The sequence below is a fragment of the Netta rufina genome, assembly GCF_964035555.1.
Source record: "Netta rufina genome assembly, chromosome: Z".
NCBI classification, from domain to species: domain Eukaryota; kingdom Metazoa; phylum Chordata; class Aves; order Anseriformes; family Anatidae; genus Netta; species Netta rufina.
Window position 1 is genome coordinate 62,096,318 of NC_140126.1, and position 22,465 is coordinate 62,118,782.

Genomic DNA, 22,465 nt, shown 5'->3' on the forward strand with positions numbered 1-22,465 from the left:
TCAAAGATGCTAGGTGGTGGTGTAGTGTGTCCTATACTGGACATGGTACAGGGCATTCTATGTTTTTGCCTGTTCTGTGTCTTCAAATATTGAATGGACCCTTAATTTTTGGTTTAACTAATAGGGAAATTTATGTTGGTGTTTTCTTGTCTGTTAACAATGGAGTATGATGGTGGATCACAAGTATTTTAGAAGCTGAACTGCAGTTACAAGGATCTGGATAGGCAGTGTGTTTACAAATTAGACTGTGTCATTCAGAACCTGTATTCTTCTGATCCAGCTGTTTACTTACAGTAGCTCAATCTGCAGGCAGAGTCTTTGCCTGAAGCAACTTCAGCAGAATATAAATGACCAAATTAGAGAAAAGTGTCTAGAGAAACAAAACAGAAGTCATGATGTGTTTGGTCCCTAAACAGGAAAGCTGTGATTTTTAATTGGCTACTTACAGTAAAAATACTGTTTTGTGTTACTTCTTTTCTCAAAAGTTCTTAATTTTACATTAAGTCACTTGCTGGAAAAAAAGTTTCAAAATGTGCCAGAGAACTTTGAACTGGCATTTGATTTGTGCTGAATCTCTTGTTCATGGTGGAAGGTATTTGAAAAAGTTTGCACATTCTCTTTAGATTCCACGCACCATTTCTGTGTCCTTCTGAACAGCAGTCTACACTTTTTATTTATCAGCTATCACAACAGTTGTCCACTAAAATGGGATGCAACTTTTGTTACATGGTATATGTAACTATTGGTATATGTTAATGGTGACAACTGATCCAGGCAACGTGATCCAAGTTATGATAATTCATATGATAAACTAGTAGTGGAGGACCACTTTAAGTGAAGACAATCTATCTTAGAGGAAAAAAAATAACTATCTGACTATACAAGGGAACTTGGCTTATTGGAGATGAATACAAAGAAAGACTGAGAAGCTAAGAACGTGGTATATAAAGACCTTTGGAAATGTTTTAGATGATTACAGGTGATTCTTTTGATCTCAGAACGGCAGAGGCATGATTGCCAAAGGATAGGTTTGCTTTGCTGTAGCTGTCTACTCAAAATGCAAAAAGTCTTGAAGGCAGATAAGCCTTACAGATTTAGTATCAGTAGCTTATCCTTGAGTTTGCCTTATCATTACAGTTACTTTTGAAATGGACTGTGGGGTATATCTCATTAAACTAACCAGACAGGCAATGTATTTCTCCTACTGCACATCAGTGCTGACTTGACTTTCATTCTACACGTGCTTCATTATTTATTGGCTTTGGAAGTCTGCAGTGCAGCGAAGTAAACCACCAGCTGTGACCAAATGACTATTTAGACTTGTATTCAGGCAAGATGGTAATAGAGGAAGGTGGAAGCAGCATTTCCTGTGCTCTTTGATTATGTGTGATTATTTGTGACTGTGACTCCAGTCCTTACAATTCAGAGGGCATTCTGCCAGATACACACGTGAGGTGCTTCAAAAGAGAGAGGAACCTCTCCATGCACAGTAGTAAGGATTCTCTAAGATCCCAGATTAGGAATCCTGTCATCCAACTTCCACCTTTGCATAGGTCCGTTAATTTTTGAAGGAATTTTAAGAGAATATAGTATTTCATGTCGAGGGGTAAATACTTGTTTTCTGAATAGTGTTAGTGTACCATTGTTTATAACGAGAGTACTTTAAAAACAAAGTAGATACAAACCCACTATCCTAACTAGCAGGAGTAGTGGAAATGTGAAGAACTTATTTGCATAGCATAATTTCTACTTCTCTTCCTTCTTTGCACATATTTATTTAAATAAATAAATAAAACCATTTTCTCATCTTTCTTCTCTCATGTCTACACTTATGGATCTGATGGTCAGTGGCATAGTCAGGTGTACAAACTCGTGTGCACGTTTTTCTTACCTTTGTCTTTTATTGTCCTTGGAGTGACCTCTAGCAAAACCTGGGTGTAACTCAGGACAGAAGCCTTAAATCACAGCAGAGAGTATCTGTGTAGATTGATTTGTTTCTCTGCCTTCCTTCTTTGCAGAAGCATAAGAATTTTCATTGTTAAGAAAACTTTCATTATAAAGAAAACTTGTGTGTATTTAATGAACTTATGTACTGATCTCATGCTAGTAATTAGCTTTTACTTGCTCATTTTAATATTTGTTTTGTAGAATAGTCTTTATTGAACAGCAAAAATCAAATATAATTTGCTATTTGTCTTAGCAATTCTTGGAAAAAAAGGGAGGAATTATATCTGTGAGCTTTAATAAATATTTGTATTTGTTAGAACAGTCTGTTCACTGTAGAAGGACAATGCTATGTTAACAAAATATACCATGGATTCCCATAAAAGTAAAAGAAAAAAAAACAAACAATAAAAAACAACCTGAAAGCCAATCAACTCCTCCAATCCTATTTCTACTTCTGTACTTCAATAGTCTAATAATGAATAAGCAAAGAATTGCAAATCACTATTGGGACACTAAGAAGAACAAAGTTGAGAGTAACTGTCCACTTTCAAACCAGAAAATGGAAACTAACTGACCTATATATAAACTATTTAAATACAGACATTTTTAAGAAGAAAATTCTAAACAAATGAAACCTATTCTAATGGTAGTTTTGCTTAACCATTTTTAAGCTTCTGTTCACAAACAGTTCTTTTCAGCTTTGAATTTTATTTTTTATCTTTTTGTAAACATAGATTGTTTTTTAGATTGGAAAGCTCCAACTTTTTCTCTGCTAGTAAGAAAATGTGTTTATTTGATAGAAAGGTAATTCTGAAATAATGGTATGACACTGGTTGGAATGGTTGAATGACTTTTCCTTGACTGATGATAGCTCCTTTTGTTTTGGTTATCAGAGACAAATAATTGATTTTCTTCCAGTTCCTTTATTGCCATTTTTTACATTCTTATGAAGAGAGTCTTCTGACTAGTGAATTGGAGTGTTATTTGATTGTGATGAAATAAGGACAAATAATCCTGTACTACAATGATGACTTGTTTAGCTTTGCAGAGATAGATGGAATGAATGGTAGATTGAAGGATATTTCTGCCTCCCTTTGCTAGCTCTTCATTCACCAGGTACTTTGATCTTCATCTATCCCTAGGATACATCATTCTGCTGCTGCAGTGCATAATGGTGGTGTGTGTAGCAGGACTACTTCAGATCCATGATGTTTTATTTATACTTTAGTGAATCAGTAGGTATGGAACAGAAGAAGCAAAATTAATAAAGGTTTTAGGCAACAGTGATAAAGGTACTCACAGAACTAATTTAACAGCAGTCTGGTAGGCAATGAGAGCTGTAGGCAGCAGCACATTGATACTTGAGGAAGGTAACAGCCACCTGGAGAGAACTGAGAGAGCTAATCAAGGCCTTACTTGTTCACAAATACTGAATTGTTGATATATGACTTATAAGTAAAAAGATGCCTCCCCCCCGGAGGTTTTACGTTAATTAATCTTGTGGTTTAGGGACTGATCTTTGGTTTTCATTGGCAGAATCCTAAGACATTGAAACTGAGAATACTGTAAGAACTAATTTTTTATTGGGTTTCAGACTCTCATAATCATAGCTCAACCTGTAGCGTCTTGACTCCTGCTAAATTCAACTAATGTCCATCCTTTGTTCCTCATGTGATTAAAAAGACTGAAACCACTTTCATCTCAGGGTTTTCAGTGTTGGCTTTTTCTTTTCATCAAATGCGAGATAAACCCACACTCCCTCTATTTTGCCTGGAAACCAAAACTGACATTTTCTCTGTACTCTTTAACATTTACTCATGAGATCCTAAATATTCAAAGTCAATTTACAGTACTGTCTGGATAGATATTAGTATGTTCCCAGCTGTGTTACGTAAAGTACAGAAACAAATACTTTCTTCTTCCTCTATTTTCTGAAGCAGGTGTCCTCTAGTCCAACACAGCTCTCTTGCATGCTCTTTGAGATCTGCAGAGCCCCTGACCCCCTTACAGTCACGGTAGTCTTCTCCGCATGTGCTGCAAAGATGTAGGCAGATGCCTGGTCTGGACAGCCTGAGTGGCACAAGGTAGAGCACTTCTGGCAGCATTGGCACTATTCTGCTGGTTACTGTGAAGTGACCATGGGGTGGAGATACTTGTATTGCACATTGTTTTGACACACCCAGTGCTCCTATTTTTAGCACCCACTTGTGAAAATCAAGCCCTCCCGTTATTTTCCAATATGGAGACATTCTATTATGTTAATGCTAACATTTTTTTCCCTACTTATTACTGTTCAGTGAATTGTTGTTGTTAATTTTAATACCGATAACCCAGCTGAAACTTTTGCTAACGATGATGAGTTAGGACAATGTTGAGTTTAATGTTATCAAAACAATATGGTTTGAATGTATCTGAATTGGATATTTTTTGTGTAGGTCCTTTTCTATTAGCTGGTAAGATTGTTCTGTGTCTGTAGTCAAAATAACTTGAAAGTAAATTGAAACATTAATAATTCACAGAAGCCCTCCTTGATTTTTTATCAAAAGTAACTTTTTTTTTTTTTTTTTTTTTTTTTTCAGGAAAGTCGAGTGTTAAGGACAGTACCTTTGCTAGCAGCTTGTCTTCCTCCAGACAAATGTAAAATTTTGATTGGTCGACGTTTTAGTGAAGACAGGTGAGCAGGATTGATTATGCACATCTCTGAGTGTCTGTAAATTGTGGAGGTACTTCTTTCAGTATCTTTATTAATAACAAGCATAGTTCTTCATAGTTCTTAATTTTCATTTCTAGTGTGCACATTCCTTTCTGATATAAGCTTCTGATTTCCAGCAAAGATTTATTTGGTATGACAGCTGAAATGTTTGATATGTCTTCCTTTAGTTTGTAGCTTCTACTCTCTCAATTTTTAGCAAGATGCTATAGCACAATGTTTTCTCTCTCATAATGGTCTGGTTTCTTTCCTTATTTTCAATTTTCCACTTTATTTGCTACAATATCACCAGTATTTCAAGTAGGAAGATGGTCCATTCTGTCTTTGCATTGGTAGTAAATGACAAGGCATCAAGTTTTTCAGGTCACTTTTTGCAGCTGTGGTGCTCTTTGAAAGTTCCAGACTATTCCACTCTTAGGATAGCTTTTTACAATTCTTTTCTGACCCGGTACTTAGTTTGTCTTGCTGTTCTCTATGATTCTTTCCATATTTACTTTGTTTGACAAACCACTTGATGTTACTGAAATGCAAGTTTGTATTTAAGTGTGGGAGATTGTACTTGCAAAGGGAGTCCAGAGGTGAAAAATTCTTAGAGAATGTATTTTCTTCAAATCCTCTTCTTTTTCCTCTGATAATTAATTATAAGAAAACACAGCTTTCAGATCTCTTTTTTTATTTTATTTTTTTTTAGCACTTTGAGACTTTGGACAATATTGGTCTCCTAGGTAATGTCTTTCATCTTCATTAGTCTGAGAAACCAGTTCTTGGAACAAATGCTAATGAAATTTTACTACATACATTTTCAATAAAAGCAAACAAAAATCATGAATACTGATGAAGCAAATTAATTCTAAAATTGAATTTAATCTTTGGAGAAAACTTTTCATAGAGTTCACTGAACACAAATGTCAGAAAGTGATTCAGAATACTGCACCCACACCTTTGCGTTGTCTGTATGATAGCTACAGCACATTAGAAATACATCGCTTTTCTATTAGTCTTCTATAATAATCACTGTAATAATTATCTAAGAAGTTCCAGGCCACAGGGAAATTGTACTTTCTTCCCATTAAACCTGAAAATGAAGTAACTTTTTATCCTGATGTTTGTAGGGTGGAACACCATCAATGAAGTCTATTTGTAGTAAATCTTCTTAGACTTCTTTTTTTTTTTTTTTAAAGTGATGACTACAGGTCATACAAGATTGAATATCGAAGTATTTATCTAACCTAAAGGATTCTCTTTAGGTCAAAATCAGTTGTGGAACATCTCAACCCCCAGTTTAGATTCAGAATTATGTTGTCTCTATGAGAAGAGTATTTTCTGCCACAAAATATGTTGGAGATAGTGGAGGAAATTAAAGTCTTCCTGAGGTTAATTTGAATTTTGGGGATATGACTTTGGCTAGATAATATAGTATCCATGATATGCCTGCTTTGTACCGTGGGTATGAGACTGCAGAATTTTGGAATGCTCAGTCATTATCACAGAATCATAGCATTGTTTGGGTTGGAAGGGACCTTCGAGACCATCCAGTTCCAAACCCCTGCCACGGGGTTTGGAAACCTCCTACCAGGTTGCTCAAAGCCTCGTCCAACCTGGCCTTAACTCCAGGGATGGGGCATCCACAGCTTCTCTGGGCAAAGTCATTGACATCATTTACACAGTTCTGGGAGGTGGAGGGATAAGAAGAATGCATTTTTCATATGTTGCAACATGTTATTTCTACATTTTTTTTAAATCTATTTTTTATATTCTTTTTTCTTAGTTATAAATGCAGCTTGTCTGTGTTTTATTCCATATTCCTTATTTTAACTAGCACTAGGTACTTGAAAACCTGTCAAGAGGATCATATCAATGTTATTTTGGACTACAAGCATTCTATCAGGCCATAAACTGGGTAGGTGTGTTTAGATAGCTCACGGTAATGGAATGACTTAAGCTCTTTCTCTGGTGTGGTATATTCTAGTAGTAGGCATCTGAAGACATGGGTAGAACTATTGCAATGTTTACAGTGAATGGGGAGGGCTGTACTGGTCCCTGCCCGCTCTTAGAGTGAAAATCACTGCTAATGGGACTCTTAAAGGACCATAAAATATGAGCCAAACCACTGCAATTTATCATATATTAAACTAAACTTTTTTTTTTTTTTTTTTTTTTTTTTAAACCTGCTTTTCTCAAAAACCACACCATCTGTAAGTAATTTGTTAGCTGCTATACAAGTTAGTTAACCAACCTTGCCCCATGTGGGTGGATGCTTCTTTGTTACTTTGAAGAAAACAAATCATTAAAGAGCGCTTGCTGACATTTTATAAGGATTGTTGTTTTGAAGAATATTAAAACCTTACCTTTTGTTCTTTTGAAGTTCTGTGTTTTTATTTATGTCCTTTGTAGCTTCCACCAGAAATACATAGGTTGGAAGGAAATAGAAATAATGTAAGTGAATCCTGATCTTGCTCTGATCTTGCATGTAAACAGTGCCTACATGTAGAGGGATAATATGGTGCACACGTTCTTTTTTCTGCATTCAGGTAGAAGCCCTACGATGCAGTAGATCAAGGAGAGTGATATCTGTGGTGGTTACCTATACATTTGTAAATTCTCAGAATAAAATGATAGTGGGCATATTTGTATTATCACATTATCTAGCAGCTCTTGACAGCAGCTAACAGTAATTGTCATTATGGTTCTGAGTAAAGATTCAGCCTTACGTGCCAGCTGTTACTTTGAAGTCTCCATCACCACAGCTCTAGCAGTGGCACACCCAAACAGCAAACTGATCATTGCTAATCTAGTGGTCTGAAGAGATCTGCTTTCAGGTAGGGATGAACATACCAGATGAGCTAGGTAGCTGTTTCAGTCTTAGTGCCCCTCTCCTAAAGGGGATGAAAAACTTGTTGACCAAATGTAGCTTATTTTTCCTGTTATGTCCAAGCTGTACAAAATTACTTGTTTCCTATGGTTTGTAATCAGCATCTAAAACTAATAAGGAGCACAGACGGATTTTATAAGAAACTACATAGATTTGGGTACTGTAGCGTAACTGGGATGATTTGAAAGCTTAAAATATAGGTTCCTGAAGCTTATGATGATAAGTTTGAAAATTAAGATTTCTTTTTGATTCTTACTTTGTGTGTGATTTTTTTAAAAGCATATCTCTTTAGTATTTCATCTACTCAGCTCTCCCTTCTTGGGCTAGCTTTTGTTGTGCTTGATAACCAATACACAAACTATTCAGATTACATGTACCTTGTCTTTGATTGACCTATGTTGCAGACAAGTTAAAGAACCAGCTTTTGCTGAGTCTTTACAGAAGTAAACAGCTTATTAAAGGTTTTTTTTTATCTTTAATATATAATTGACACAGCAGTGGGAAAGATGAAAAGTGATCACTCAAGTTATTTTTAATTGCTATTTTATTCCCCCAGTCTTGTCCATCTTTCCTGCAATCTGGCATTTAAATTCTGGTAAAAGTACGTAATGTTTCCATGCTGAATTGACTCATCAGATGGCATTACTGAATTGAAAGAGCAGTTCTGCTGATTTTTCCTTTTGTTTTTTTCCAAGTACTTGAAGACTTAAACTTTTGAACTTTTTGGTGTTGATCATGTTACTGACAGAAACTGGGGTTAATTTTTTATATAATAAAATGATTAAAAATGAACAGTTTAGCACTTAGTGAACAGTATTATTGTAAAAATAGTACTTTTGTGAATTATTAGTATTTTTTGCTCGCTTCTGGTTTTTGTAGATTTGCAGTGAACTCAGTATTGTAGTACCGTAGCAGGCAGAAGTGTGAGAGAATGGGTTAGCGTCACTGTCATATAGGAGATTTCATTTTACATAAAACTGTAAAACACTTACTTGCACATCTGACATCTGGCTGGTACTGATTCTGAACCTGTTAAATACAGGCACCTTGCAAAACTCTTTGACTAGAAAAATGACATAAACAAGCAGAGAGCTCAATTAACTTGTATTGACATTTTCAAAACTCAGAGCAAGCTTTCCTCCTTGCATAAGGTCAGACTGACTCCAGGAAAACTAGTTTTCACTTACAACTTCATGAAGTGGCAAAGTAACCTGCGGTAAGACACTTCCAAGATGATAGTAAGGATTAACCAGGCCTGCCAAAAAAGGCGTGGAGGTCTCTGTTTAATTTCTGTAATGCAAGTGGTTCATTGGTTTCATTGGTTTAGTGGTTACTGTATGTTGCTGGTTGTTTCATGTCTTTTTTTTTTTTTTTTTTTTTTTTTAAGTAGTACTTCACTTACTGACTTTGCTGACACTTACGACATTCATGTTGCTCCTTTTCTGCCTGTCAGCTTTCAAATATGCACTAGTTATATACATAATTTCCTTTCCCTTTTCCTCTGCCTTTCTTGTTATGTTCACATTACAAATTAAAAATGATCTTTTTCCTCTTCCTCTTCCTCTTCCTCTTCCTCTTCCTTGTCTCCTAACAGCACAAATCCAGGTAACATTTCCTATCTTCTCCTCTCTTGTATCATTGCATCTGATTATTTTTCAAAACCCATACTATTTTCACAAGCTACTACCTGTCTAAGCCCTACATGTTTGACTATGATTTCTAGTCTTCCTTACTTGATGGTATCTGTAGCATTACATAGTGTAACTTCTGGTTCACTGTTCTTTATCAAAAACAATTTTTATTTTATTGGTATCTCTGTTTCAGTGCTTCTGCTTAATAAAGGTATATGTAATTCTTCAAACTTAATGTTCTCTTAGGTTTCTGCACACTCCAGACTCCCTCTGAGTATTGTTAAACAGTTTCCTCTTTTCTGCTGTTAATCAGTTCTCAGATGGTTTCCACTTTATCAGTGATCACTGTGGAGATTTTCAGTACCAAAGTTGATTTCTGTTCTCCATTGGTACAACATACCCTCCAGTCCATGATAGAATTTATTTTCTTTGTTCACCTTAGTTTCTCCTTCACTTCTGCTTTCTTTTCTAAATAATTCTAAATTTTCATTTTATTCAACATGGTGTATTTTGAAACCAACACTGTCATCATCTTTATTTCCTGAAATATCTTTGTCTACTTCTTTTACCGTCTTTCCTCAGTACTGATGATTTTTCTAGGATAAAGCTGACAGCGTGATAGTGTTCTGGTTTTTTTAATCTTGGTTTGTTGTCTTTCCTCCATTATGCTGTGCACTGGCAAAATATATTTGTCTCATGCCTTCCTTTCTTCTAGCTATTGTATTTGATATAGTGGCATTGTATCTTCTGATTTCTCTTGGCCTGGTCTTATTTCCTCTCTTACCATTTTTTTCTAAACTTAATTTTGATCTTGGAATATCTTCTACATTTTTCTCTTCTTCCGCTGTTTAATTTCTGTCTTTGTGTTATCACTTTTGCTTCGAAATGCTGTTCTCTGGTTCAGTTTTGTGTATGGGTGTCACAGAGGGTTGTTTCTTTTCTCTGCATATGATTTTTTCTGATCGTCTACAAACACGTGGTCATATCTTGCCCAAATACTGAACACTTGCAGATCTGTTCTCTTTTAGAACAGAATGAGAGGTCATAATTTTCTGATATGTTCTGATATGAATGCTAGGCTGGACATTAAAATTCTTGTCTTGACTTTTGTGTGTTGTAAATATTAAAGCATGCTTTTCTTGGTCTTGACAAACATAATAGTCCTTTCCCAAGAAGATCTATCCAAAATCTTACTGAGCAACTGTTTTCTCAGCTTATTGAACTACTCTGTCCTGACCATTTTACAAGTCAGAATGCTATCTCTCGTTGTCAGATTGAAAATAAGCTCATAGCTTTCAAAGCTTTTCTTTGTTTAGTGTGCTGTCATCCTATTCGCTCTTGAAATGTGTATTCACACCTCCTGTTACACAAAGATGTTTGCTTCTTTTTGATTAATGGTCAGAGCTGTTCCATGTTTAGGCTTATTTGATTGTCCTGGAAACAAATGTAGAAGTAATTAGCTTCTGTTTTATCTGTCCTAAATACTCAACTTGCCATAAATTTTATTATGTTCATGTAGAATCATGTCAGGCTAAAGTAGCTCATATTCATGCTCTCCATTATTATTATAGGTTTCTTATTCCCTTACTTAATATGTTTTACATCTGGTTTGTTAATTCCTTGATAGGGACTAGCTCGATTTTGTTTTGTTTTTACAATTCCTCAGTGAACTGAGGTCTGGTCTCAAAAGGTAAGAGTCTGCAGTGCTTGAATAATGGAAATTAATGCATTAGAATTTGCATATAAAACAACTTGCATATGCAGTTGTTATGCATGTGTTATGCATGTGTTATGGTAATGTACTAGGTAGCATTTTTAGTATATTGTATGTCTGAGGTTTTCCAAGTGCTTTTAGCATGGAATTACATATGCAGCAATAAGTGTAGCTTGAATCAAATCTGGTCATAATCATGTTAGCGTGGGAACACTGAATATCTTTTTCTTCCTCCCTCTACTTCACTAAGTTTGTGCTTCTACACAAGAACTATTTAATACTGCGTTATATGTAAAAAGTAACTCTTGGAAAACATTTTGCAGGACTGCTCATTAAAGAGCCTGTAAGAGAGGGTCTTAAATGTTTTTTCAGGGTCCTGAAGTTCTGACCTGAGCACTGCTAGCAGTAAGTTTAGGTGTATGCAAACATCTTTTGGTGGATCTTTTTTTCCTGGTGGTATGTTTGCCTTGAGAGTACTCCAGGAAAGAAAGATTGCTGGACTCCAAGTGGAATAGTAAAGTTGCATGGTAACAATGATTAAGGAAATAAATGGGAAAACAAGATGCCCATTTGTTCAAGGTGCTAGAGCACTCTAGAAAGGAAGATCAAATCCCAAAATCTGTTCAGTGAAATGTGTTCAACAGTAAGTTTGCTTTACAGGTTCTAAATTTAAATCTCTGAAAATGCAATATACTATTGGTAATATATATGATACAGTAAGCAAGGGCATTGAAAATACTAAAAAATGCAGGGGCAAGACAGGGGGGTAGCTAGGACAACTGTCTCTGTTAGTCTAGGTCAGTTCTTCCTGAGTACAGAGTTAGCGTAGTTTATGTAGCTGGGTGAACAGCATTCAACGTATGACTTATGAAACTCTAACTACAAAAGCATTTACATTTGAAGAATATCTAGTAAGACAGTCTTAATAAAGATGATACTTTGAAAAAAGACAATGGAGGAAAAAAAAGTGTTTTGATGTCTTTTCCTGGGATCATTCATAGGATATTATCTAACGATTGCTGTACATTTTGTGACTGAGTAGTAGATTTGCTACACACTATGAAAATATAAGGGTGAAAAAAATGTAGAGACTCATATTCATGAATAAAACATCACTACTGTGATTCATGCTCTTTTTAGGCTACTAATAAACTTTTTGTAGACGATTGTTCTTGAATAATAATACTGTTTGTTCTGCTCAACAGGAAATTCTGACATATTTAATGGCAATAACAACTGTATCTAACAAACCTAACATGTCAACAATTTGAATTACTTTAATTTGGTATTATAGCTATATAAACAGCCATGTCTCTACTGCTTGTGAATTTCAGTTTAATACTTTGTTGCAGCTTGGGAGGAGTGGTTTTGACTTTCCAGTAAAAAGAAAAAAATAAGTCTTATGTTCAAACCTCTCTTTAGTTTATTAGTTTACTAAATAGAATTAGTTTACTAATTCTGTCCACTTTGATTAAATAACATCCTCTAATGAATAATAACTATCAGGAAAACTGATTAAATAACTCTGCATCCGCCACCCTATCAGTGACAACAGTTGTGAAGCAATTACATGTTTATTTGCGTTGCTGTGTGAAATCAAGCTACAGAAATCTCCAGTACATTGTGTACAGTATAGGTGCTAGCTCTGCTACAGTAAAGTAATTTTGACCAGAAATGAATGCACCACTTGGGGAAAAAACAAAACAAAACAAAACAAAACAAACAAAAAAAAAACCTTCAACTCATATTGAAGTTACTGAATGCAAATTTTTTTTTCTGTTAATTTTGTAAAGCTTTTTGTGCTAATTAGATACTGCAGATAGGGCACTTTTCTTGTGCTTGTTGATGAATAAAACTGTTCCTACTGTATCAAATATCAGCTAACCAAGTCCATTTACCAAATGGTTTTAAAAAACATTGACCAAATAATTTCAAATAATTTAAAGCTATTTACAAGACATGATTTTTTATTTGTTCAAGCAGGCTTTCTTGTTAGGCCTTTCTCATGTGCTTCAGTGTGACTGTGTTTACTAAGCTAAATTTGCAGTTGTTGTTTCTGTATCTCAACCAGCAAGGTGTAGATTCAGCCAGAGATTTGAAATAAATGCTAACTCAAAATGTGCTTATTTAGTTCTGAAACTATTTAACCAAATTTCAGATTCCCCCATGTAATTTAGGTAACATTTTCTCCAGCTACTGTTGCTTTGAATTCGCAGCCTTCAGCTTGGCTGTTAATCCATTGCAATTCCTCTCTGCTGCTCTTTCCCTTTCACATTCTTCCTCTGCCCCTCCACGGGCTGCAGCGTGGAGATCTGGAGATCCGCTCCATGTGGGACCCATGGGCTGCAGGGGAACTGCTGCTGCCTGCCTGCAGCACCTCCTGCCCTCCTGCTGCACTTGCCTGGAGGGCTGCAGGGCTGGCTCTCCCACTTTTCTTTCCATGACCTCTCACTACATTTCTGGTGCTTGTTCTTAAACAGATGTTCCCTGAGGTACTCTATGTGGTGCTGGGCCCTGCCATGCCCAGCAGTGGGGCCACTGGAACTGGCTGTCTGGCACGGGGAGCCCGCCGCCTGGCCTCCCCTCATGGATCAGCCCCATGCCAGTGCTAGGCACCTGAACCCAACACAGCATTATGAACTTCTGCTAATGTTTCTGTTCTGTCGTAATATTCTGAGATTATTTCTGATATTAGTTGAAGAAAAAAGATTTGATGTTAAGGGTTTAATGTTGCTTTATGCAGGGAAAGAACTGAGCAATTGATCATAGTGACTAATGTTCATGTTTCTTGAGCTTTGTGGGAATAACGTTATGGTCTCATTAGTCTGCACAGGATGATTCCTCTGAGCCCATCCCAGCAACAGCTTTGTGCATTAGTACCAAAATTTACTTTTTTTTTCTTCTTCCCTTTTTAACTTTGAATAAAAAGTGGAATTTATCTAGCATTAGTAATTTTTGTTGTTTCGTTTGGAAAAATCATTTGAAATCATTTGTTACAATTTGTTGCAAAACTTTGAACCTTTTTAGAGAAACAATTATGGCTGTAATTTGTTTAAAGGGATGTGACATTTCTAGATACTCTAATCATAGCTGGTGTGCTTTACTTCCTGGACTTCAATTCCTAACTTGCTTGGATATTTTTGCGGTGTCTAGAAGTTATGTTCTGTTTTTTTTTTTTTTTTTTTTTTTTTGTACAATTGTCTGCTTTCTTTTCCTGTCATACCTTGGACTTGAATTAAGGTATGATATGACCTTTCCCTGTCATTCAAGGACTATAGCTTTAAAAATGTCTTTTTTTTTTTTTTTTTTTCCCCTCTTCCTTCCCTTCTTCTTTCCCCCTGAGTTTATAGAGTAGTGTTTAGAGAATTTTTCCTCTACAAGAAAGAGTGGAAGATTATTTTTGTCTCTGATGCCTTCTATTTCAATTTGGTCCTTCTTCTCAAAACAAGCACTTTGAAGAAGTACTGGCTTTTAGGGTATTCGTGGATGACATACTAAAAAGTGTAGCAAATGAGTTACAAATAGTGCAATAGAGATATTGAAAAAAAAATGTTTAATAGAAATTTTACAGCCTCGGAGGGAGGGTCTTATTACATAAATTAAGGTTTTCAGATGTTTAGAAATGCTAATGGGTGGCTAGGTTGTGTTACATAAAAGACATCTTGAGACAGCAGAAAACCCACTACAAAAATCTGTTAGCATTACTGCAGTTTCTCTGGCCACCTTTCTGACTGATTCCCACAAGCTGTTTGAGAGAGGATTAGACCTCTTAGTCTGAATGTTTGTTGTAAAACAGAGAATTGTTTTGGCCTTTGATTGCAGCTTCTAGATAATGCTATGTACTGCTCTGTGTGATTAAAAACTAGGTTTCTTCACAGTTAATTGATTAAAGAAACTGGGTGTAACTTAACCAACTGATGTGCATTACTGCTGCTTTTCTATGAAAAGAATATTCATTTTCATATATTCGTTCCCTTAATTTTTAAGATGAAGCAGCCATAAAATGTTTAGGTTATATGAGCAGTACATAGGAAGAGGTTACTAAATGCAGAGGAAAGATCATTTCTAAAAATAATCTGCCTGTGTTACTAAATATGAATGTTGGCATGAAAACTAGATAGGATGCTGTATCAATGTACATTCATGGGTGCTGATGGGTTTGTGGCATAGAGGCCAAAATATTCAGCTCTCAGATGGTAATAATATATAAGGAATTACAGAAATGAGAAGTATTCTTTGTAGAAAACTTCAGCCTTCTTTTTTGTCTGGTGAATGGAGGATATAGAGGAATAATATATATTTTTTCTGATTCAGTTCCTGTCTTGTATGTTGGTATGATTTTCTTTTCAATGTTTTTCATTTACAGCTTAAATAGATGTACTTCAAGTAGCTGAATAAATATCGAGCATACTTTATAAAATAACATTTTATGTGCATGTGTTGATTTTCTGTTCTGTTGTGACTGTGTATGTTGAGAATACATGTAGTAAATACCATGATGGTAGAGATGATCCAAATACTAAGGTAAGTGCATATTAATTAAATATAATAACAAATTTCTTAACTTAAAATTTCAAATCGTAAAAATGCCCTTCTACTGTTAGATACTCTTCTAAGTAACCACTAGTTAGGACTGTGATAGAATACGTGGATGTTTATTTTGTTATAAGTCTCTAAATCAAGCTGTAGGAAACAGTACTTCTCTGTGAACTGCAGTTATAACGAACAATATTTTCTGAAATAGTTGCCTGCAAGCTGCCACACTACCATATTTTTTCCTCCTCATCCATTCCAATGCAATCTCTTGGATTAATGCATTTTTCCCGAATTTCATTTCCACTGAGAATGATTCTTGTGATTTATGCACAATGAATTTATTTATTTATTTTTTTTCAAATAGATGTTTTTGGATTCATAGTGACATTCCTGGAGTTCCATTTTGACCAGTCATTGCTCTCAGTTGTGGTGGATGATTGCTAGCTCTTGTTAATGGGGACATCATGAAAGGACTAAATGTAGCCTTTTCCTTTATATATATATATAAAGAAAAGAAAAGAAAAGAAAAGAAAAGAAAAGAAAAGAAAAGAAAAGAAAGAAAAGAAAGAAAACAGCTAGTGTTTTGATTATAATAGAATTCATAATTGTGTTATTATCTTCATGCATATTAATTCTGCATAATGGAACAAGAACTGAGAACTATTCAGAATTATGTGCAGTTATAAATAAAAAAAGATGTTTCAAGCTGGAAGTGGTAAATAATATTAGGTAGAAAATAAGGTATTTATATGTTGAGATTGGTTAGAAAGCATTTTTCTATGAGTCTGCAAGTAATCAAATAGTACAGACAGGAAGTAATTGTCTATTTATAATATTTTTGTTTGAATTTAAGGACAACACATGAGAAAGGAGAAGTAAGTGGAAACAGGAATAATAAAAGACATAGTAAAAAGAACCACTGTTCTTTTTATTTAGTTGATTAAATGTTTCAGGCCAGCTCCACTTGCAATAGTAGTATGAAACTTAAGTTGTATGGTCCCTGTACAGACAAGCTGTTTTATTTATATTTATGCTGTAAAAGCTAATGTTATTTGAAATCATTGGTAGTGGCATTTATTTCTCTGGGGTATTTATCAGAGTTTTTACTAAGAAAGTATTTTATGTACAGGTTCTCATAGATTAAAAAGAATCATTTAATCAGCTATATTTATGTCCTTTTTCCTTAGTAAATTGTAAAATATATAGCTGTAAAATTACAGATTTCCAAACCTTAAAAATGCATTTTGTGATTTGATCTCATAATCAAAGTTAATTTACATAATTGCTTTGTTTAAAAAGGGGAAAAATCCAGACTACATTTGAGACTAAATGCCACTTACCTACAAAAAAAGTAGTGTATCTTTTATGAAAACATCAGTTTTCTCTTTCTCTGCATCTCTTATTCAATCCTGATCCTGGGAGATGGCTTCTGAGTGTAGAGGTTATATATATATACATATATATATGTATATATATGTATATATATATATGTATGTATATATATATGTATGCCATTATTCATTTAACTACCTTATGTGAGTCATAGAGATCAGTATTTGTACAGTCTTCAAAGTGCAAGAGTGTGAAAAGGGGTCAAGTCATCTGTTTATGACCAAAGTGAAACAGCAACAATGATGAGAAAAACTGAGAAGTTTCTATTAACCTCATGGTTTTCCACAGATAATAAATTAGTATCCATTCTATAATGTTACTACCATTTGTGACTAAATGGCAATGTTGGATTTTTTTTTTTTTTTTTTTTGAATGCTTGCGTTTGGCACTTGCAATGTTTAATAGATCCAATAGATCCCTGTTGAATTAAAACTACTTACAGAGTTTCAAAGAAATTGAATATAGAAGTGTAATAAAAATGTTTATGATACTACAACTGGATTATAATGAGATAAGATAGTGCTTAAATACACATCTCAAGAGCATGCATCCCAGAAATAATGAAATGCTACTTATCTTAACTATCATCATGAGAACTTATAAATCTGCTATTACAAAGTGGTGGGATACAATTCAGCCACAAATGAAAGATCAGAATATTTCTGTTTAGCAGAGGTTGTTGTCAGAGTAAATGGATTATATGTTCTTGCAATGCTTGCTGCATGCTAAAACGAAGGCTGAACAGTAATTTGCATGAGATGCAACTATTGCAAGTCAGAGTTCACGACCATAGTTGCACCTTTTCAATCACACCATCTTTTTGAACTTTGCATTAGCAGTCCATCATGGAAACATGGGTAACAGATAAGAAATTTTATATTGATGTATTTATAGAAAGAGAATATTACGATCTTAAATTTGGTCTAATTTTTAGTTATTCAACTAATATGTTAACTGGAGTGCCAGTTGAATACTGGCACTGTAGATAACACAAATTTGTTTTACCTGTTAATTCCAGCATTTTTTAAGTTCCACAAACTCTAATGAAAACTCAAAAACTAGTAATATATACAAATTCAGAAAGTACAGTGCCAGCAGCAAATGTTCGTAGGAAAATCATGAGGTGTTAAACTCAGGTGTTGGAACACAGGAAGTATCATCGCACGTTTGCAAGATAATCCTTCAGCATAGTTCCGTTACTTAAAATCACTATGTTTAAGAATATGTAAAAGGAAAGACCAACACTGGAACTTGACATTCATTATATATGGCTGCACAGTTGGAGAAGCACATCTGGAAAGATCCTGAGGATGTCACTGTTACTCCCTTATGGAAGTGAAATCCATGGTATATAGATGTTGTATTAATATAGTTGAGTACTGGAGAGTCTGCAGAAGTCTCATTGGGTTTATTTTAATATGTGAACTTAACGTTGAATGTTGTTACCACTGGAAAGACTGTGAGTTGTTTTTTTTTTTTTTTTCTTTTTTCTCCCATTTAGTTTCAAACCTTATTGCTGCAGTTACAGTTATTATTTCTTTTGTTGTCCTCTGTAGACATGCATAATAGGTTATTTCCTTCCCCTTGTGATTTTGGAGACTATTAGCTAGGTTTTCCTTTGGCCTTCTTTTCTCTAAAGTTTCCAACCTCTGCTTACTCAGATTATCTCTGAAGACATTGATCCCTCTTGCTGTTTTCATTTCTAGACCTTCTCCAGCTAGTTGACATTCTCTTTTTTTTTTCTTCTTTCCTACTTATTTGTTTATTTATTTACCCACAAGAAAAGATACTGTGCTTTAACTGTAGTAGATTAGTTTTTGATGTGGCCAATATTCTTATGTAAGAGCTGACTTGTTTATTGGTGCCTGTTGTGTTACTCACATGATTCCATTGAAAAGGGCAACTATGGAATTTGTTTAGTCAGGTTCACCTTTTGTTGATTTTATTTATTGTTCTTTTTCCTCTTAGTTGCACATTGATGTAATTTCTTCATTTTTTCCTCTCTGTTTCTAAATTTGCTTATTTTTTAACTAGCTTTCATGTTACTTAGACTTATGCTATGCTTTTATAACCATCTTTAGTATCTCAGTAAGTATTCTCTGTCACTTTTTCATGTTTACTTATACTTCTTATACTACTTATAGTTTTGACATTAGCAGAGTTCATGATTTAGCTAGTGTTTTCATTGTTTTTTTCCATCCTCCAAACCCTCTCAGGGCAACCTGTGCCAGTGCTCTGTCACCCTCACAGTAAAGAAGTCTTTTCTCATATTCAGCTGGAACTTCTGTGTTTCAGTTTGTGCCCCTTGCCTCTTGTCCTGTTGCTGGGCACCACTGAAAACAGTCCTCTTTACAGCTTCCATGAAGATATTTGTATACATTGGTAAGATCCACTCTCAGTTTTCTCTTCTCCAAACTAAACAGGCCCAGCTCTCTCAGCCTGTATGACAGGTGCTCCAGTCTCCTAAGCATTCCTCCACTGGACTCGGTCCAGTAGCTCCATGTCCCCCTTGCACTGTGGAGCCCAGAATTGAACACAATTCTCCAGGTGTGGCCTCACCAGGGCTGAGAAGAGATCATGTCCCTCAACCTGCTGGCAACACTCTTCCAAATGCACCCCAGGATGCCGTTAGCCTTCTTGGCCAGACGGGCACATTGCTGACTTGTGGTTAGCCTGCTGTCCATGGGGACTCCCAGGTCTCTCTGTAGAGCTGCTCTCCAGCAGGTCAGTCACCAGCCTGTACTGGTCCTTGGGGTTATTCCCTCAGGTGCAGGACCCTGCACTTACCCTTGTTGAACTTCATGAGGTTCTCTGCCCAGTGCTCCAGCCTGTCGAGGTCCCTCTGAATGGCAGCACGGCCCTCTTTGGTATCAGCCACTCCTCCTGGCTTGGTGTCATCATTAAATTTGCTGTGGGTGCACTCTGTCCCTTCATCTGGGTCACTGATGAACAAGTTGAACAAGACTGGACCCCTGGGGGACACCAGTACCTACAGGCCCCCATCTACACTGCTTTGCTGACTCCAAACCTCTGAGCTTGCTGTTCACCTAGTTCTCAATCCACGTCACTGTCCAGTCATCCATCCCAAGCTTCCTCAGCCTATCTGTGTTGTTATGGGAAACAGCGTCAAAAACCTTGCTGTAGTCAAGTTAGACAACATCCACTGCTGTCCCCTTATCTACCCAGCCACTCATCCCATCACAGAAAGCTATTGGATTGGTTAATTATGATTTCCCCTTGGTAAATCCATGCTGACTACTCCCGATCAACTTCTTAGTCTTTATGTGCTTGGAGAAGGCCTCCAGGATGAGCTGTTCCATCACCTTTCTAGGGCTGGAGGTGAGGCTGTAGTTTCTTGGATCCTCCTTTCCTTTTTTGAAGACCGGAGAATGTTCTACTTTTGTTTTGTTTTTATTTCATTTTTCTTTATTTGGAAAGCATGTTGAGAAGCCTCTGCTAACTTTTAGCAACATACAAATTATTAGGAAAAAAAAATAAAAATCCAGGCTTTTCTGATCCTTCATATGCCTTCATTTTGTTCTTTTCCTATGTAGTCATTACTTAGACACTACACAGAGAAAAGATCTTTCCCTGCCTTGTAGACTTCATCGAATGTACCACCTCTTTTTACTGGAGTATACTTCTCCAGCAAGCTCTATTTCTATTAACGTCCAACACATGTGAATTTAATGTCCCTTTAGGGACTAAGGTCCCTATCAAGTGTCACTTCTCTTACATAACACACATTTTTATAGTTATATCACTTAATTTTCACCCTACATTAATTTACAAATGTGGATTATGTACAGGCAACCAAGCCATGTTTGTTATCAGGTCCTTTTAGGTAATGTCAACTAAAAACTGTTACAAAATTGCTACAGTTATTTAAATTTCCAAAAGGAAAAATGAATCTCTTCTCCCACATTTTTTTTTCCTCCCCCCATAATAATAAGAATTAACAACTCAGGTAAGAATTTGCCATAGCTGGGTTAGAACATTACAGATCTGTACATATGTCGTGGTTTTTACAGGAATGAATGAGTTGTGTGTATTTGTAACTTCATCAGAGATTCACTAGAACTTTATTCTTTTGAGATTTTTATTTAAGGATGTGAGGTTCATGGCTTCAAAGTCTTAATCATAACAAATCTACACGAAGCTTTTGGTAACTGCTGTTAAGATGTTAAGAGTGCATGAAATACATGTGATTTAAAATAGACGAAGGATTAACTTAGTTGATAGTTTTCATGGCTATTAAATAAACACACAACAATTTTGTACATTAAATTCTTTACCCTCTCCACTTCTTTAAGGAGAAAAGTTGTTTGCAAAATAGCATACAAAGAGAACTGATTCTAAAGCCCATTAAGTTTGGCAATACACTAAAGTACAGTTTCTATATTAAGAAATGCATTTCTCATTTTCACTTGGCTAGGAGTTCATACCATTCTTTTGAAGCCTCTTTAAAAGTGCTGGGGAAGAACAGACTGTTCTTTTTTTTTTTTTTTTTCATATATAACAACATTCTCTTTCTTTTTTTCCCTGAGTGACACAGAGTTGTAAATTCTTTAAAACTTCTGATCTGTAGGGAGAGAAGTACTTCTTGTTTAGAAGTTCAACTTCTCATTCACCTCTTGAGATTTGGTAGCCAGACTCAAAGAGTCTGCCATCAGCACGTTAACTTTCCTGATTGAACTGGAAGGTAAAATTAAAGTCCCCATTAATTCTCTGAAGTTAGTCGTGCTTTACACTAAGACTTCTACAGAAGCACTACAGAAAGGTCTAGGACAAATGATGTGGAATAAGATGTAACTTGCTCTCCAGCACTGACCAGCAGCCACACTGCACTCACCCTCTTCTTCCCCTCTCATTCCCTTTGCCATGTCCAGCATCGTCATTGTCTTTGACATGTCTACTGGTATTAGGCCAAAGTCATGTTCAAGTGTTTGCAGATGAGCTTTCAAAGACAGCATGGAATGTCGATGTCTTGAACACTGGTTAGAAGGGATATGATTACAGGAGGAACTTCTTCTTTCACTGAATTGTTCCTGGATCCAAGTTATAATAAGTTAGTAGGCAAATTTGTCTGAGGAGATATTACTTAAAGAAGACTTTGCTGTGAAGCATGCAGTCCCACTGCCTTGTCTGCAGCAGCTGCTGCCCCCAGCACAAACATCCCTATTCTTCATCTGTACTGCCAAAGCTGTGTGTCTCAGTGACAGGCATGTTAGTCACAAGTGCTGTGAAAGCTGTGGAGTACTGTATAGCAAAAGATGAGAAGCAAGGCAAGAAGACCTCATTTCTGACTGGGCAGCTGCTGTATGATACAGTCATCTGTTTGTTCAGGAGCTTGGAATGGCTTATCCTGGTGTGACTGCCTGTGCTCATGCTTATCCTAACTTGTCCGTGTGCTCCTAATGTGCGTCTGTTTCTTTTGTGTTTAATTTCCCCACAATTACAAGTCTAGCTGAACCACAGAACTGTGTTCATGAACTTAAATAAAATCAGCTAGATTTATTAAAAAAAAACAACCAACCAACCACCACCACCACCAAAAAACACAACACACAGAAACCTAAGAAAATCTCACCTCCAAGGTTAAAAAGCCTAGAGAGAAAGAGTAGCTACAAGCCTGCTAAGCCTGTAGTAAGTTTTACTCAATT

The 22,465-nt window shown here is 35.8% G+C and overlaps 1 protein-coding gene across 1 annotated transcript in view; it reads left to right on the forward strand.

Moving 5' to 3' along the window:
- The window catches only part of DTWD2 (DTW domain containing 2), a gene marked incomplete at its 5' end in the record, with an annotated part of 88,140 nt that overhangs the window by 30,305 nt on the left and 35,370 nt on the right, over positions 1 to 22,465 (forward strand). The window contains one exon of the mRNA XM_084305586.1: positions 4,527 to 4,621. Within this exon, the coding sequence (XP_084161712.1) occupies positions 4,527 to 4,621 (95 nt within the window). The remainder of the gene's footprint in view (positions 1 to 4,526; positions 4,622 to 22,465) is intronic.